This window comes from Zootoca vivipara, chromosome 1 (genome assembly GCF_963506605.1).
Source record: "Zootoca vivipara chromosome 1, rZooViv1.1, whole genome shotgun sequence".
Taxonomy (NCBI): Eukaryota; Metazoa; Chordata; class Lepidosauria; order Squamata; family Lacertidae; genus Zootoca; species Zootoca vivipara.
Genome location: NC_083276.1, coordinates 65796774 through 65813523, shown reverse-complemented (window position 1 = coordinate 65813523; position 16750 = coordinate 65796774). Strand labels below are relative to the sequence as shown.

The following is a 16750-nucleotide window of genomic DNA, read 5'->3' as shown; positions in this document are numbered from 1 at the left end:
TGAACTAATGACCTACAGATGAAAGGTACAGGTGGAAAGGTGCTTTTTCCACTCTCCCCCTAAACATGTAGCGGTTGGATGAATGTCTAAAAAGGGCTGGGAGGGAAAACTTCTTAACCACTAATACTGAATTCCAAGTTTGTTTGTTTTTCAAGCTGTAGAAGTGGATGCAGGAAACCAACCAGAACCTTGATTGATAGGAAACATCTGGGGAACGTATTTGGAGATACCTTAAAGTACTGTACAGAAATCCGTTTTATTAACATGCAAAAGATAACTCTGTCACATTGCGTATATATGAGGATAAAGGTTTATGTAGAAATATTTAGAGTTTTAGTGTTCTGCTGATTAATTTTCCATTTGGGGGCAAATTTTATCAAATAATGTTAACCCCGGTATTTGTCAACCAGAGCACACTTCACAAGGAGTTAGCCAGAAGTTAGCGTAGAATGAATATTAGCACAGAATGAAAAATAGTGAAGCCAATTGTGCATGAAGTCAATCATGCTTAACAACCGAGAGCCAAAACTAGCATGAGTTGACATATATTAATTAAGGAGAGAGAGAGAGAAAAAAGTGTTGTGGTTTCTCAATATTGGGCAATTTCCTGTACAGGAAGCTCCTAGCAGTGTATGCATTCATTTACTTGCAAGATTATTACAAAACAAATCTGCTGTCAGATAAAATACCCGTTTCCTACCTTCATGTCTGTAATTAATAATAAGACTACTACAGAGGAAACACTGGAGGAAAAATTAAGATACCAAGACACTTAAGATTTATGCTTCAAGGCTATATAATATAAACAACTATTTTTAAAAACATAGTACACGAACTGGTAGACTTGCACCATATGGCCAATTTTCAGATCTCCACTATGGGGTGGACCTTCCATGCATAGCATCCAGCTTCTTTAGACAAACTGTCCTATTTTAGACGGCAAAACCCTGAACGTTAAGAGCCAACTTGATGAGACAGACAGCCCATTCAAAGTGAAATGTTTAGAAATCTGCACCAGTCTCCAGTTTCCAGTGCTATGTTGCTAATTGTAAAACAATACCTTGGAGGCATGCAATCTGAAGCCAGGTCACTTTGCTAACAAACAACCTGAAAGGGTTCCATAGTCCTAGTACACATTAACTTGTTCCAAAGCGACAGGACACATTAACCTGCAAGACAAAGTCTCCCTGGCATTCTAGGAACTCTTTCCCAAACTAGGTCGGAGGCCAAATTCAGAAAACTGCTTTTGCACAGTTTGTTGTTGGTGCTGTTCAGAATTGGCTGACTCCATACCCATATTTTGCAAACCTGCCATTGGTCAATGTTGCAGTGCTACCTTATGTTTTATCAGTCCATCTAATCCTATGTTGCCTACTCTGAGTGGCAACAATTTCCAAAAGTCTTTGAGCTATGCTACGCTAGCTGTGATAGAAGCAGATCTGTCTGTTAAAGTTAGACCCACCTCTAGCACAATCACACAGAAAGTGGAGGGGGGGGGGCTGTCAGTAAAAGTGACAGGTGGCAAATGCAGAAATCTCACCATACCCACGACTTATTTCCCCTCCCCTGGCTGGGAGGAAAATGAGCTGTTGGGAAATAAGCGGTGGGCAAGTGGAAGTGTCACACTCCTTATATCATCCTGAAATCAGGTGCTTCTGAAGTCACAAAGTGGGTGAGCAGAGTGTTCTTTGAGATTGTGCATAACTCGCCATCTGCTGGTATCATGTCTACTTCGGTCTCCTGCCAGGAAGTTTTGACTTCCTCCTGGACTATCTCCATGGACCACTCCTGGACTATCTCCATGGACCACTCCTACTGTTTCACTCCTACTGATCCAGAGACTATTATAGGTCAGGTCCCTGGCAGTTTGTCTGCAGGCATGATTTTGTCCTCAATGCTATGCAAAGCCCACTGGGGATGATGATCAGGAGGTTCAGAGCAAGGTGCTACCAGGATGCTGATGATCTCTCTGTAACATCTAAATAAGCAGAGGCAATGTATGTCTTAAACTGGTACCTGGATGAAGTCATGGGCTGGATGGGGGCTAATAACCGCAATGGAATTCTGACCCTACGGATGGTTGATCTAGGACTTCGGTTTACATACCAGCTCTGGACAGGGTTGCAATCTATCTGAAAGAGCACATGCATAGTTTTGGGGGTGCTCCTAGATTCATTGCCGACACTAAAGGCTCAGGTGATTTCAGTGGTTCACAGTGCCCATTGCCAACTTTAGCTGGTGCACACCTACGCCCACACCTTGACAGGGATAACCTTGCCACAGTAACCTCACAATTACATAGGCAACCTCACAATTAAGACTACTGTACAGTGGAACCTTGGTTTACGCCTACCTCAGTTTACGAACGCCTCTGTTTACGAACGCTGCGGACCCAGAAGTGTTTACATCTGGGTTCCGTGGCATCGGATGTGCAGATGCGATCTGTGTAGTGCATGCGTGCACAGAAGCGCTCTATCAGTGCTTTGCGCACACGCAGAAGCGTGCCTTCAGCAAGGGAATGCCTCAGTGAGCAAACGCCTCCATGGAACGGATTGCGTTCGCAAACCAAGGCACCACTGTATGGGGATATAGGTGGGGCTTCTCTTGCACCTGCTAATGGCAGGACAGCTGTTGTAAAATGTTGCTGCTAGGATGCTTAGTGCAACATTCAACTTTACATATGTGCACGGGGGTGTGTGCTATGGTCCATGGGGTCCATGGGGTCATGAAGAGTAGGACACGACTAAACAACAACAACAGGGGGGGGGGGTAGGAGCTTGTTCTATTTGGCTGACAGAACATTTGCATTAGCTCACTGTTGAATTCCACCCATGGACTCTTAATGTTTAATCCTCTGTTTTGTACACTAATCACTTCTATGTGCAACATAAAACTGTGTTTTCCTTTTTGGGAAATCTTATTGACTGTATTATTATTATATAAACTCCCAAAAGTTCCTTATTATATTAAGTGGCATAATCTTTTTTTTAAATAAATAAGCCCTGCAAACAGAAATCCTTCAACTAGAGTTATCATGGTTTGAACCTAGGAAAACCAATACTATGATCTCTCCTAAAGGCCAGTCGCACCTGTACAAAGGAACTCCTACCTGCTGGTTAGCTGGCTGCTTATTTCAATGCACGAGTCTTTAGTATCTCAATATAATATGGAAACACACTGAGTTTCTCCTTACCAGATTTTCTTCCAGCCAGGCATGTATGCATGCTGCTGTAGTCCCTGGTATCTGATTCCGCAAAGCTTCTCTCTCTTGTGGATCCTTGACCATTTCTAATGCCAGCTTCAAGTCTTCCAGAAGATGAAGGATCTGTAGTGTGCCGAAATACACTGACTGAGCAGGTGACACCATGTCGTAGACGCCATTTGTATATTCCGCAGCTGCTTTGGTACCTAAAAGGAAACAAGGAAAACCCGAAGAAGCAATTTAGGAAGAAGATATAATAGTGGTAACATTCACATGGGATGGGAAATAAATCCAAAATTATCCTATCTGACCAATCCTTAGAGTGTTATAATCCATTCCACTCACCAACAGACGTAATTGACACCGCCTAGTGCAGTTATGACCTGTTAAAACAGCACACTGAAAACATACAAAACCAGATGACCTGAAAATGGAACAAACTGGGCAAACTCCAAAACAAAGCTACTAAGTTTCAAAAAGTTTTCCAGAAATGTTGTCGAAAACACGAGCAACTTGCTGAAGGAACTTTTTATTTAACTTCTGTAATTCTGCGCCCCCATTTTTGGATCTGCCCCCTGCCCCCCACCCCACCCCACCCCTGCTGCAACTCAGCATTATTCTTTAATTTATTTTTGTTTACCTATTACAATCACCCAATAATTATAGTAATCTCAGGGTGGATATGCCAAAGATAATTTCAGTCTTATGGAAAAAATTGAAGACAGAAACTCCAAACCTGCAATTGCCCCTACAAACCATTAGGTGTCACCATCTTTTCAGGGACACGCTACTAAAAAACATCCACATTTATTTATTTAACGATTTCGCAGGGAAATGCAAGGGTATTTTTACTGGCATCATAAACGTCAAACAAGTTTGCTTTAGCCCACATTTAGCAATGCAATTCCTCCAGCACTTTCACACATGTAATCATTTGAATAATTGCTTTGTCAGGTCCAATTGAGACCCTTTTTTGTGTTTGTAGTATTGCACTGCTTCTCTAAAGCTTCCGTTCAATTGGATGGTTCTTGTGAGACACTCCGCAAAAGCTCTTTGGAAATAAATAGAAGTGGTCAAAAGCTATGTTAAGGAACAAGGCATCACTGTTTAAGAACACAAGAGCAGGCCTGCATTGATCAGGCAAAAGGCCTATCTAGTCCAGCAATGCTTTCCATGCAATGAGGGAAACCAGATTCCCCTTAGAAACAGGGGCCATCTCCTGTTGTTGCTCCCAAGCAACCGGCATTCAGAGGCATTGCAGCCTTAGATCCCAAAGGTGGCATATAGCCATCATGACTAGTAGCCGCTGAAAGCCTTGGCCTCCAAGAATCTGACCATCTCCTTTTAAACCCAGAACTCCACACATACAGCTTTCCCAATCGTCGTCTCCATTTGTACTCACCATCAAACCCATCCCCACCAATTTCTCTGGCACGTGCCGAGGACATGGGCAGGCATTTGCCTAATGTGTGATGGAATAAGTAGAATACGGGGACACTACCACTGTTGTGTACTATATTCAAAGCTCAGTACAGCTCGGGGTGTGTACTGCTGCTCAGTCTTCTCACCAAAAGATGGGCAAGTGGATATGTGGTTTAAAGCAGCCTGTGCTATACAAAAACAATGAGCCAATTCAAGTTTGCTATAGCCCATCATTAACTTTGTATAGTGTGCACCAAAAACCATTTTTATATCTGCATTAAAATGCATTTCTTCCTACATACATTAAAAATGTAACGCTGTCTTCATGCTGCACTTCACATGGCCAGGCCAACTTTAGCATGCTGGCAGACTGGAGAGCAGTGCGGGTGGCAGGCGGCCTAGGTGAACTGTTCAATGAGGGGAAGCCCCACAATGAGCATGGTCTGTGGCAAACTGCTCTATGAAGTGCCAAGCCCTCCCTTAAATGGTAGAGATTTGGGGCAAGCTGCGAAGGGAAGGGGGAGGTGTGGGGGCAGTGGAGCACCTTGGGGTGAGCTGTGAGAGGAGATGAGGTTTGGGCAAGCTGTGAGGGGATAGGCAAAGGGGTGGATGAGAGGAGAGGAGAGGAGAGAAGGTCAGGGGAGTGAGCAGGGGTATCAGTATTTTATAATATTTCTAGGCCACCTTTCAATGAATGCTCTAAAATGTGGCTTATGGTGTTTAAAATATACTCGGAGTCGAGAGTGAATTTCATGCTCTTTATTCAGCTCATATTCATCAGGGAGAAGAAGAGAAGACGAATGGCTCTTTTCCCAAAACCATCTGCTTATATACATTATTTACACAATGGGCCTTGCGTGATTGGCTACTTCAGGGCTACACCTGTGGGCCAATTATATTGTGGATTGACTTCTGCCTGCAGCCTGATTGGCTGCTCCTACAGGCCAATCAGGTAGCAGATTCACTTCTGCCAGCCGCCTGATTGGCTGCTCCCGCAGGCCAATCAGGTTGCGGATTCACTTCCACCTGGAGTTGGATTGGGTAGCTCCCGCTGATTCTGAATCCTATTGTTCTAGGATTCAGCTCAGTACATAACACCCCTCCCCTCTAAGTTCCAGTCCTGCCCGGGAAGTTGCATTCGTAGTCCCCAAGGTCTGCTGGCCGCCTCCGTGTGCGTTGTGGCCTGGGGTGTTCCTTGGTCAGGGGTTCTGGTTCTGGCTCGTGTTCCGAGGCTGCTGGCTGTGCCGGGGCTGTCTGGTCTGGCGCCACTGAACCACTAGGTTGTGACTCTGGTTCCGGTGTCCTTCGAGCCTCGGGGCGCCCCTCTGTGCCTACTGCTTCTGCTTCCCCTGCCCACCCCTCTCGCTCTACAGGCCTCACTGCCCTGCTGTCCCCTTGGGACCCCTCTGTCCCGCTCTCCTCCCGGGTTCCTCCTGGGAATCGTCGCCGTAGCTGGTCGCAGTGGCGGCGCCAACATTGCCCCCCTTCCGTTAGTACCTCGTACGACACGGGACCGGTCACCTTGGTGACTGTGGCGGGTACCCATGCTGGGCCTGCCCCAAAATTCTTTGCATACACTGGGTCCTGGGCCACAAATGTCCGGGGGTTCCTGCCTTTCCCCACCACTACCTCATCCTGAGCTCTGTCGGGGTGAAGTCGGTCCAGTCTAGTTGCAAGGCGCCGGCCCATGAGTAGTTCAGCTGGGCTCCGGCCCGTCGTTGTGCTTGGGGTGCTGTGCTGTGCTAGAAGAAATGCGGCAAGGCGGTATTCCCAGTCCCCTTGTGTTATGCGGCGGAGGCTGTCCTTGGTGGTCCGCACCATGCGCTCCGCTTGGCCATTGGTGGCAGGGTGGAATGGTGCTGAGCGGATGTGGCGGATGGCATTCTGCGCTGTGAAGGTCTGGAACTCCTCTGACGTGAATGCGGTTCCATTGTCCGAGACGAGGGTGTCAGGGAGCCCGTGGGTTGCAAACAGCTTACGTAGTACCCGGATGGCTGCCGCCGTAGAAGTGGACGGTACCAGTGCGACCTCCAGCCATTTGGTGTAGGAATCCACCACTATGAAGAATGTTTTTCCCTGGAAGGGGCCAGCGAAGTCCACGTGCAAGCGTGACCATGGATGTCGGGCGGACTCCCAGGGCTGGACTGGGGCCCTTGGGGGATCCGGGCGGGATTCTTGGCAGGTCTGGCAGTGTTGGACCCAGGCCTCTATCTCTCTGTCAATCCCCGGCCACCACACATAACTCCTGGCAAGGGCCTTCATCCTCACTACCCCTGGGTGTGTCTCGTGTAGGGCTGTGAGGACCCTTTTGCGGAGGGGCTGGGGAACAACAACCCTGCTTCCCCATAACAGGCACCCCTTGTGGGCCGACAGTTCATGTTTGCGGTTTGTGTAGCCAGCGAATTCTGGCCCGGGGCTGCTGCTGGGCCATCCTCGCCACACCCAGTCCAGGACCCGGGAGATGACCCTATCTTTTGTGGAATGGTGCGCAACTTCTTGTGCCTGAATGGGTCGGTCGGGAAGCAGCTCCAGGGTCATAACCTCTTGCGCAGGCGCTGGGTCGGGGCCTGTTTCTGGTAGTGGTAGCCTGCTGAGTGCGTCTGCGTGGCCCATCGCCTTCCCAGGGCGGTGGATTAGTGCATACTGGTAGCCGGCAAGGAAAATTGACCACCTGAGGACACGTGGAGACAACACTTGGGGGGTCTGCTTCTCGGGGGCAAACAGGCCAAGCAACGGCTTGTGGTCAGTCACTATGGTAAAGGGCCGCCCGTACAAGAAATCATGGAATTTTTTTACGCCCTTCACGATTGCCAGACCCTCCTTGTCAATCTGTGAGTAGTTTCGTTCGGCTGCAGCAAGCGTCTGGGAGAAGTATGCCACCGGCACCTCTCTTCCATCCGGGAGTTGGTGTCCCAGGGCAGCGCCGATGCCATAGGGAGAGGCGTCGCATGCCAGCACCACTGGCAGCCTCTCGTCGAAGTGTGCCAAGACCGAGTTTGAGACGAGCAAGTCCTTGACTGCCTGGAATGCGGCCCTTTGTCGCTGGCCCCACACCCAAGGGGCCCTTTTATCTAGGAGTCTGTGTAGGGGCTCCGCTACCGCTGCCTTATGGGGAAGGAAGGCATGGTAAAAGTTCAATAGTCCCAAGAATGACTGAAGTTCGGGCTTGCTCTTGGGCGCTGGGGCCTCACAAATGGCCCGTACCTTGTAACCGGTTGGATGGACCCCTTCTGCGTCCACCTTAAATCCCAGAAAGTCCACCTGCGGCACTCCCAGTAAACACTTTTCCCGCTTCACCTTGAGGCCCGCCGTCTGGAAACGGTGCAGGACGGAGCGGAGGCGGTCCTCAAATTCCTCTGGTGTGGGCCCGGCGATCAGTACATCATCGAAGAAGGGGGTGACGCCAGGAATCCCTTTAAGGAGAGAGTCCATTAGATTCTGGAATATGCCTGGTGCCACGCTAACGCCAAATTGCAGCCGCTTTACTCTGAATGCCCCTCTGTGCGTCACAATCGTCTGAGCCTCTGCTGTGGCTTCGTCCACAGGCAACTGTTGATACGCTTGGGCCAAGTCCAGTTTGCCAAAGATTTTTGACCCAGCCAGGGTGGCGAGGACATGGCTGACCACTGGCACTGGGTATGCATGGGCCGTGAGAGCCTTGTTTATGGTGCATTTGTAGTCTGCACAGATGCGGACCGAACCGTTAGGCTTGACGGGTGTGACAATTGGAGTTTCCCAGGGGGCGTTGGGCACCGGCTCCAGCACTCCTTGCTCCACGAGCCGGTCCAATTCCTCGTCTATGCGGGGTTTCAGGGCGAACGGGACCCGGCGGGCCTTGTGCCTGATGGGTCGTACAGCGGGGTCTAGCTGTAGGGCAATGGGGGGTCCTGTATATCGTCCCAATGCCCCATCGAAAACCCCTGGAAACTCTTTGCATATGGCGTCCACGTCCACTTGTAAGCTAGTGCGGTTCACCCCGGTAACGGCTAGCCCCAGAGGTCCAAACCATGCCAGTCCCAGTAAGCTAACGTAGGGGCCCTTAACTACCAGCAAGTCCAATTGTTGCTTTCGCCCTCGATATTGCACCCTGAAGGTCCCCACCCCCATTGTAGGGACCTTACGTTTCTGGAAGTCCCGGAGGGTGAATGGGGCCGGCCTTAGTTTGGGACCCCCATTAGGGCACAGTTCCCTTAATGTTCGGGCCGAGATTATGGATAGAGTTGAACCCGTGTCCAGCTCCATGCGGCATGGGGCTCCCTCTATCTGTACCTCTATATAAATTTTCTCTGTGCTGGGATGGGGCAACTGGAATACCTGGTAGTCCGTGATCTCCGTCGAGTTGCCTTGGTGCATGGTGCCGTGTGACCTGGGGCTCCTGGGTCGGTCATCTGATGCTTGTCGACGGGTGAGTCGAGTCCGACACACCCGGGCGATGTGTCCCAATTTTCTGCACTGCCTGCACTCTGCGTTGCGGAAACGACAGGTCCTCCTCTCGTGGTTCTCCCCGCAGCTTGCACAGTTCCCTCCTTCTCGTCGAGGCTGCTGTGGTGTGTGTGCTGCTTGAGTGCGCCGCTGTACTCGGTGTACTTCCTCCCTGTCAGATTCGGATTCGTCGGTGAGGTCTTCGTGGTAGACCCTCGGTTGGGATGGCGGGGCCGGTCGTGCCTCTTGCGTTGACCTCTCGGCGGCTTCGGTTGCCAGGGCTTCCTCCAGAGCAATCTGGAACGTGAGGTCTTTTTTTGCGTAGAGGCGTCGTTGCAACATCTCGTCCCTCAGGCCACCGACGAGGCGGTCACGAAGCATGTTCTCCAACTCTGAGAAGTTGCATAACCAGGCGGCTTGGCGGAGGGAGGTCACAAACCTAGTTATGGTTTCCCCCGGGGCTTGCCGCTTTGCGTAGAAGGCATTTCGGCAAGCTACCACCGAGGGCTGTGGTGAAAAGTGCTCCTTCAGCCGTTCCATTATTGTTTTGTAAGAGACGGTAGCGACATCTCTAGGTGCAAGGAGAGCCCGGGCGATTTCAAACGTCTCCTCTCCACAGACGCTGAAGAATGTCGCCCTCTTCATGGCATCGTTGGTGACTTCTTTCGCTTGCAGGAGGAAGTTGAAACGGGCGGCGTACCCTTCCCAGTCTCCTGATGCTGGTTTGAATGGCAAGAAGCTGCTGTCGGTTGCCATTCTGGGTTCCTTGGGTCCTGGAGCTGAAGCCTGGATGCACGGTGCGATGCAGCGGTGCAGCAGGTGGCGGTGCTGCGGTGCAGTGCGTGGTGGCGGTCAGCTCAGCAGGATCCCACCTTCGTCGCCAGTAAAATATACTCGGAGTCGAGAGTGAATTTCATGCTCTTTATTCAGCTCATATTCATCAGGGAGAAGAAGAGAAGACGAATGGCTCTTTTCCCAAAACCATCTGCTTATATACATTATTTACACAATGGGCCTTGCGTGATTGGCTACTTCAGGGCTACACCTGTGGGCCAATTATATTGTGGATTGACTTCTGCCTGCAGCCTGATTGGCTGCTCCTACAGGCCAATCAGGTAGCAGATTCACTTCTGCCAGCCGCCTGATTGGCTGCTCCCGCAGGCCAATCAGGTTGCGGATTCACTTCCACCTGGAGTTGGATTGGGTAGCTCCCGCTGATTCTGAATCCTATTGTTCTAGGATTCAGCTCAGTACATAACACCGTTATTTCTTTTTTGTATCAAACACAAAACTGAGTGCTTCTTTAATTTCAGGAAACCCATGTTGATTACTTAGTTACAACTTACAAATAAGTTGGTATGTATATGGAATGGACCCATTTTCAATGCGGATTTCCAGAGGGTCCCCTCAACCATCCAAAACAGATTTTCAGAGGGTATAAGAAGCTGCAGGTAGGAGGGGGAAATTGATGGAAATAATCTCCCCGCTTTCCCCAGGGAAAGTTTCTTGTGAGCAGAGTTCCACTCATAGGTCATCCCACGTCAAATACACACCAAAACATTCAAATAGGGCAGAGTTAAAACTATAACATCCCAACGTCAAGCACCAGTGAAGGTCTGGAAGAGCGAGTGCATTTCTAAAAGACACCTAAACACCATGAATTTGTTTGCCTAAGGGGCAGAAGGAAGGTGATTCTATAGTACGGGCGGCACCGCAGAAAAGGCCCTTCCTCTAATGTCCACTAGGCTGTGGCACAACAAAGATGGTTTTCAAAGCGGTTTGTCAGTTCAGAATGGGGAGCTGCTACATAGGAATATCTCAAAGGAAGCCCAGGATCTGTTCACAACGGCTTGTAAATTAATATGCTACTTGTTCAGATAGTAACTATGACTTACGCAAAAGTTGGATAAAAAGCAGAAGAATATTAGAGAATATCCAAGTATATCCAAGTATCACAGGATAGAGATATTCCAGAGTTGCTTTTATGGGGTGTGGGCAGAATAGGCACCAGCATATGAGGGCGGAAATACAATCTCCACGACACCCTCTCTTCCAGCTGCATGCCATTCTTTTGTGCAGTGTTATTTTTAACCTTTCTGCGGTTGCCATATTAGCCCTTTCACTTTCTGGCTGGAAGGGGGAGAAGGGGAGAAATGACATTGCCTGCAGATGAATTCAGGATGAAGCACACAGAAGCAGAAATGCAAGCAAGGACTTAAACCATACCATTTCCCATTTAGTCAACCGAGCATAAACATGGCAACATAGGTTACAGAGCTGCTACCTCTGATTTGGCTCCTAACTCACCTTCACACTTGAATTTATTCATCCAGAAAGATATCCAAAGCAAGCAAGCTATGCATGTTAGAAGGGCGAAATGTAACAGCTTAATATAATGGTATAACAAAGTAGTAACCATATAGTATTTTCTCAGTAATTTTCATTAACTGTTGAATATTTTAAATAGTTCTGTTTTCTCTCTCTCTTTTACCAATGCTTTATTGTTTGGTTTTTAAAAAACTTTATTACAACTGCGTTGAGATTTCATTGCAACCAAGCAGTATATAACTCTTCTGAAATAAAAAACAAATTGACTGCAGGAGGGGGAAAGTTCAATGTTTTACACCGACTGAAAAGGTTAATGAATGACAAAATGCTTCCAAGTGCTATGGAAGTTGGTATAAACAGGAAGACGCTTAAACTGATGAGCAAATGTCTCACACTAATGGTCATTCTACAGTTTTCGCTCACTGCATGCAACAAGCTTCAAATCGCATCCTCATGGTTTATCATGTGGCTCTTCCTGACTATGTCAGTCCCAATGCTGGCATGGTGGTCCAGACCTGTAAATGGCTTCCCTGGCATGGGAAGTCTCCACGCCAGGGAAACCATTTAAGGGAAGCCATTTCAAAGCCGCCCCTAATGGCAAGCAGTACCATGTATTAGGGACCCTTAATCCAGAAGGTTTAGGTAGCATGTATGATTTTTCCTGCCCATCGATCCTCACAAAAACCCTTAGAAATAGGGTTGACTGAGAGGTAATGACCACCTCAGGATCACCTAATGAGCTTCATGGTGGAGTGGGGATGTGAACCCAAGTCTGCCCAAACACAGCCCAGTCTCTAACCACTGTGGACAGTATACTCTGTAGACCAGCCTTGACTGAAGAACAGGTCAGAAGACTTAAGCAGAAGAGAGCCTTGTAAATACTGTTTTCAATGGTTCCCCTGTGCCTAGGTTACTGTTAAATTCCCACCCCTCCAGCAAGTCTTGTTCTGTTTTAAAGATTTTACTTCTCTTACAGTTATAATTCTAGGTAATATGCACTTGAGGGCCTCCTGTTTTGACTCATGCCACCTTGTAAAGATTCTGCTTTGCCTTTAACAAGCCACAAAATAGCCCCTAGAGAACTGAGCATAATCATTGGACTCCAGTAGTTATGAAATGCTCGGGGCAATTAAGAGTCTGAAGGATGGTTGAGGAAAATTGAAATTGGCTCTTTGAACTCCTAACAGCCTGTAGTATCTTAAAAGAGGAATTAGAGCTAGAGCATGTATGTACTCAATCTTCTAAAGGCACTGATCGCCAAATGAGTCCTGTATGGATATAGTAATCACCCTTTCAGCTGTGAAGGGGGCAGGGCATAACTGAGGCAGATATCAGCCCGTGTCCCCAGCCCCAGCCCCACACTCTGCCAAATGGATTTAGGGCTAGGACACCAATTTCCAGCTGATCTCACCTGGGAACTCAGCAATCAATGCTATAAGGCAGCTTTGCAAGCCTGCTCCATGCAGGTGTTGCTAGACTACAACTCCCATAAGCCTCAGCCAAAACTCAGTTCTCAATTATTTGTTTCCACCTTCCTGCCTACATCCTACAGTTCTTCACAAGCACTGCAAATTATTGCTGTGAGGTTTGGGGGTGGTGGTGGAATCACATACAGTGGAACCTCGGTTTATGAACACCTCGGTTTACGAATTTTCGGTTTACGAACGCCGCAGACCCATCTGGAATGGATTAATTCACTTTCCATTACTTTCAATGCGAAAGTTCACTTCAGTTTATGAACGCTTCAGTTTATGAACAGACTTCCAGAACCAATTGCACCCATGCTTCGGGTTAAGTACGCTTCAGGTTGAGTACTCCGCGGACCCGTCTGGAACGGATTAATCCACTTTCCATTACTTTCAATGAGAAAGTTCGCTTCAGTTTATGAACGCTTCAGTTTATGAACAGACTTCCGGAACCAATTACACCCATGCTTCGGGTTAAGTACGCTTCAGGTTGAGTACTCCGCGGACCCGTCTGGAACGGATTAATCCACTTTCCATTACTTTCAATGGGAAAGTTCGCTTCAGTTTATGAACGCTTCAGTTTATGAACAGACTTCCGGAACCAATTGTGTTCATAAACCGAGGTACCACTGTATTCAAAAGCATAAGAAAATATTGCAAAGCGAAGATCCTAGCAGTATCACCGCCTTATCAACTCTGAAATTAACTAGAGCTATACAATTCAGAGATTCCATTATAATCAAAATGTTAAGTTGGATAAGCTTTGTCTTTGTACTACTGGGAGCAAATTTATGGAGTTAACTTTTCCATTTCATTAACACTGATGGAACTACCAAGGCAAATCAGTTCTTTCTGTTACATTAAGCCACACTTGGAAGAAGCATCTGGGAAATGTGGTTTAAAGTCCTTAATGTAGGATTGGGAAACTTGTGGTCCCCCGGATTTTGTTGGCCCACAACTCTCATCAGTCCCAGCCACTGTGGCCAATAGCCAAGGATTATAGGAGCTGTCGTCCAACAGTGTCTAGGGACCAGAGGTTCTCCATCCCTGGTTTAATGGCTTTGTCCCTAGCTACCTTAGGGCTTATCTGCACCTATCTTTCCTCCACACTTCCCAGGCACTGTCCATGCTTTAAAGTTCCATGTCCAAGTGCTCTGGAGCTTTCCCCATAAAAAACCTGCTCTTTAAAGCTGAAGTGCAACAAACAGCAATTTGGGTTTTCCGCAAATTGTCGTTTGCTCTGTTTCAGCTCTGGGGCGAAAGAAAGAGCTCTCAGGCATGGAGCTTTAAAGCTCAGACCTGTGCCTGGAAAGGGCAAAGCAAAAGGTAATTATGGATAAGCCCTTACTGTTATATAATTCTGTGGTGTTTCCCAATGTGAGGTGATCCATGTAAGAAAGACAAAAGACAGTCTCTGGCGTTTTCTGTTTGTTTTTATTTGCGCAGAGAGATTTTACCACACTCAATTTGATGGGGTTGTTTCAAGCACAGGGTCTCACAGTGCTAATGCACTTGCATAACATGTTAGTTAAGGGATTGGACATGCTCATTATAATTTCTTCTGCATTTGCAAGGCACAGACAGCTAACTAAGGCTGACCATCCAGCATCCTTAATTCTCAGAGCAGTTATCATTATAGATGTACCACAGCAGAAGAGCCTAGAGACACTGACTTATCTGTCAAATTTTATCACGTCAAATGCAATTCTACTTGGTGATCTGGTCTGACAGTCTTACCCTCATACGCTCCAGATGTAATATCATATTTCCACTGAGCACAATTGCAAGCAAGAAAGCTTTTATTTTGACTTGCTCTGGATTCATTCCAAGTCGCCGTCGTCTTCTTTTAAGTAGGAAAACAGTCTATAATATGCCCAATTTCAGTTACCTACGTTGTGCCCTTGAACAAGTCCAACACATAGAGAACTCAAATGCAATGTTATATATTATCCATTAAAATTACTAGGTCACCTCTGTTTCCCTTGAGGCATCCATATCTATGGATGGTGCGGTGATGTTCACCCCCATCACAGGGACATTTTGACGCTCTTTCAAGGCAAGTGGCTCTTTCCCTAGGCTTGGTTTGGCCTTCTTAAAAAGGGGGAGGGAATGGACTATGTGCTATAATGCAAGCATTTCAAATGTAATTAACACCTGACCTGCCCATGTGGGACCCGAACGAATGTTCGGAATTTGATCCAAGAAGAAAAATAATAAACCGAGCTCACATTTCTGAAAGGGAAACCTTGCTAGAAGGGTAACCATGTTGTTGGTTCAGGACTGGTCCTCCTGCATTCTCATAAGACCTTCAGAAAGTCATCTGCACACAAGCAGAATACTGCAAAACATTGCGATACGGGGATCTTCTCTTCACAGAAACCTGGTGCTGTTCAAAGCTGTCTGGAAACTCCCACTGCCTGGGGGGCCGATTTTACACGGTTTGTGTTAGGGTCAACGTTTCAAACATAAGTTATACTTGGGGATTTGATGTCAAGTTCTGAGAAGCTGCAGCACTCCAAAATAAGGGATCAATATCATGGAATGGTACCATAAGCCTCACTGTTACTCTTGCCAACATTGTTAACCATAAGCCAACATTATTGAGGTGTGGTCATGAGGTTTTGGCTACACCCTGTGCACACACTTACCGGGGAGTAAGTCCCATTGAACTTAATATGACTTGTCTTAGAGCAGACTTGCACAAGATTGCCCTGTTAAACTCAAGACTACTTTCATTTACTTTCCTATTCAACTGGTTAGCATAGTAACACACTGCAGGGTTATGGGTCATCAGGTGGTTCAGATGCTCTCTCAAAAAGGCAGGGTAAAACCTATTCAACATTACAGCCAGTTTCTTAATTTTCCAGACTAATGCCTCACACCTCTGATTTTCATTCATTCTATTTGCTATCTCCTGAACAGTTTTGCCAGAACAGGCAGGACAACTAACAGTGGAAAACTGGAATTGGGGGTGGGAACAAAAATTAAAGTGCTGAAAACTTTTACATGGGAGAAAGATGCTGAACAATGACCCCCTTCTCAGCACCGCACATGGGAATAGAATGTTTACCTCTGAGGCGATAAGACACGAGTGCCTCTGTAACTTCAGTCTACAATCTCAACCCAGTCCTGTTTGCATGCCTAGCAACCAGTGGTGTGCGGTGAATTTCTTCATAGGGGAACAGTTAGGGCCAGAGGCGCCAGCTTGCAAGGGCGACTGGGACACTTGGGAGGAGGCTATAGGGAGAGGTGAGGAAGAGGATATCCTGTCAAGCAAGCAGAAATCTGCACTTGCAAGCTTGAGTATTGCCCATTGCAGACTTCCAAAAGATGACTTAGAAAGACCCACACAAACAGAAACACAGAATTTCTCCTGAACAGTGAACTCTTCATTATTACCACGTGTATTAAATGGATTTGTGGGCATGTCTGCTGTTGGGCAGACTAAATAATCAATTACAATACCTGCAATGATATCATCCATTTGCTCTAGAGCAGCTTCAAGCATATGGCTAGCATCAGAAGCCATGTTTTCTAGCTTCTTCAGGCCTTGTTTTCTTGGTCTAAAAAGGAGGGAGAGAAAGTTCACCTTATCAGATCACATCAACATCACTCTGCCATCAATTCTAACATACTAGCTTAACCAACTACCGACAAAGAGCAGCACATTTTTAGGAGCAATTTTATTTGTGTCACCGACTGTTGATTTCTGTTCCAACCGGCTACACCTCTGGAATTATGTCTCTGAGTTATCCTTTAACCTTCCATAGAACTCTGTGAATTTTTTACACAGCATTAAACATAAAAAGCAAACTAACAGAACTGTATCATGTGACTTTTAATATATATACTGTATATATATGAAGGAAAGTGGTGTCAGTGAAACTGACACCATTTTCTCAACACACAT

General features: G+C 47.1%; 1 protein-coding gene across 5 annotated transcripts in view; it reads right to left on the bottom strand.

Moving 5' to 3' along the window:
- PPFIBP2 (PPFIA binding protein 2) overlaps positions 1-16750 on the bottom strand; it is a 123404-nt gene that overhangs the window by 84819 nt on the left and 21835 nt on the right. For all 5 annotated transcript variants that reach the window (XM_060275467.1, XM_060275475.1, XM_060275459.1 and 2 more), the window contains 2 exons: positions 16306-16403; positions 3194-3408 (listed from right to left, as the gene is read on the bottom strand). In XM_060275467.1, the coding sequence (XP_060131450.1) occupies positions 3194-3408; positions 16306-16369 (279 nt within the window). In that variant the 5' untranslated portion in view covers positions 16370-16403. The remainder of the gene's footprint in view (positions 1-3193; positions 3409-16305; positions 16404-16750) is intronic.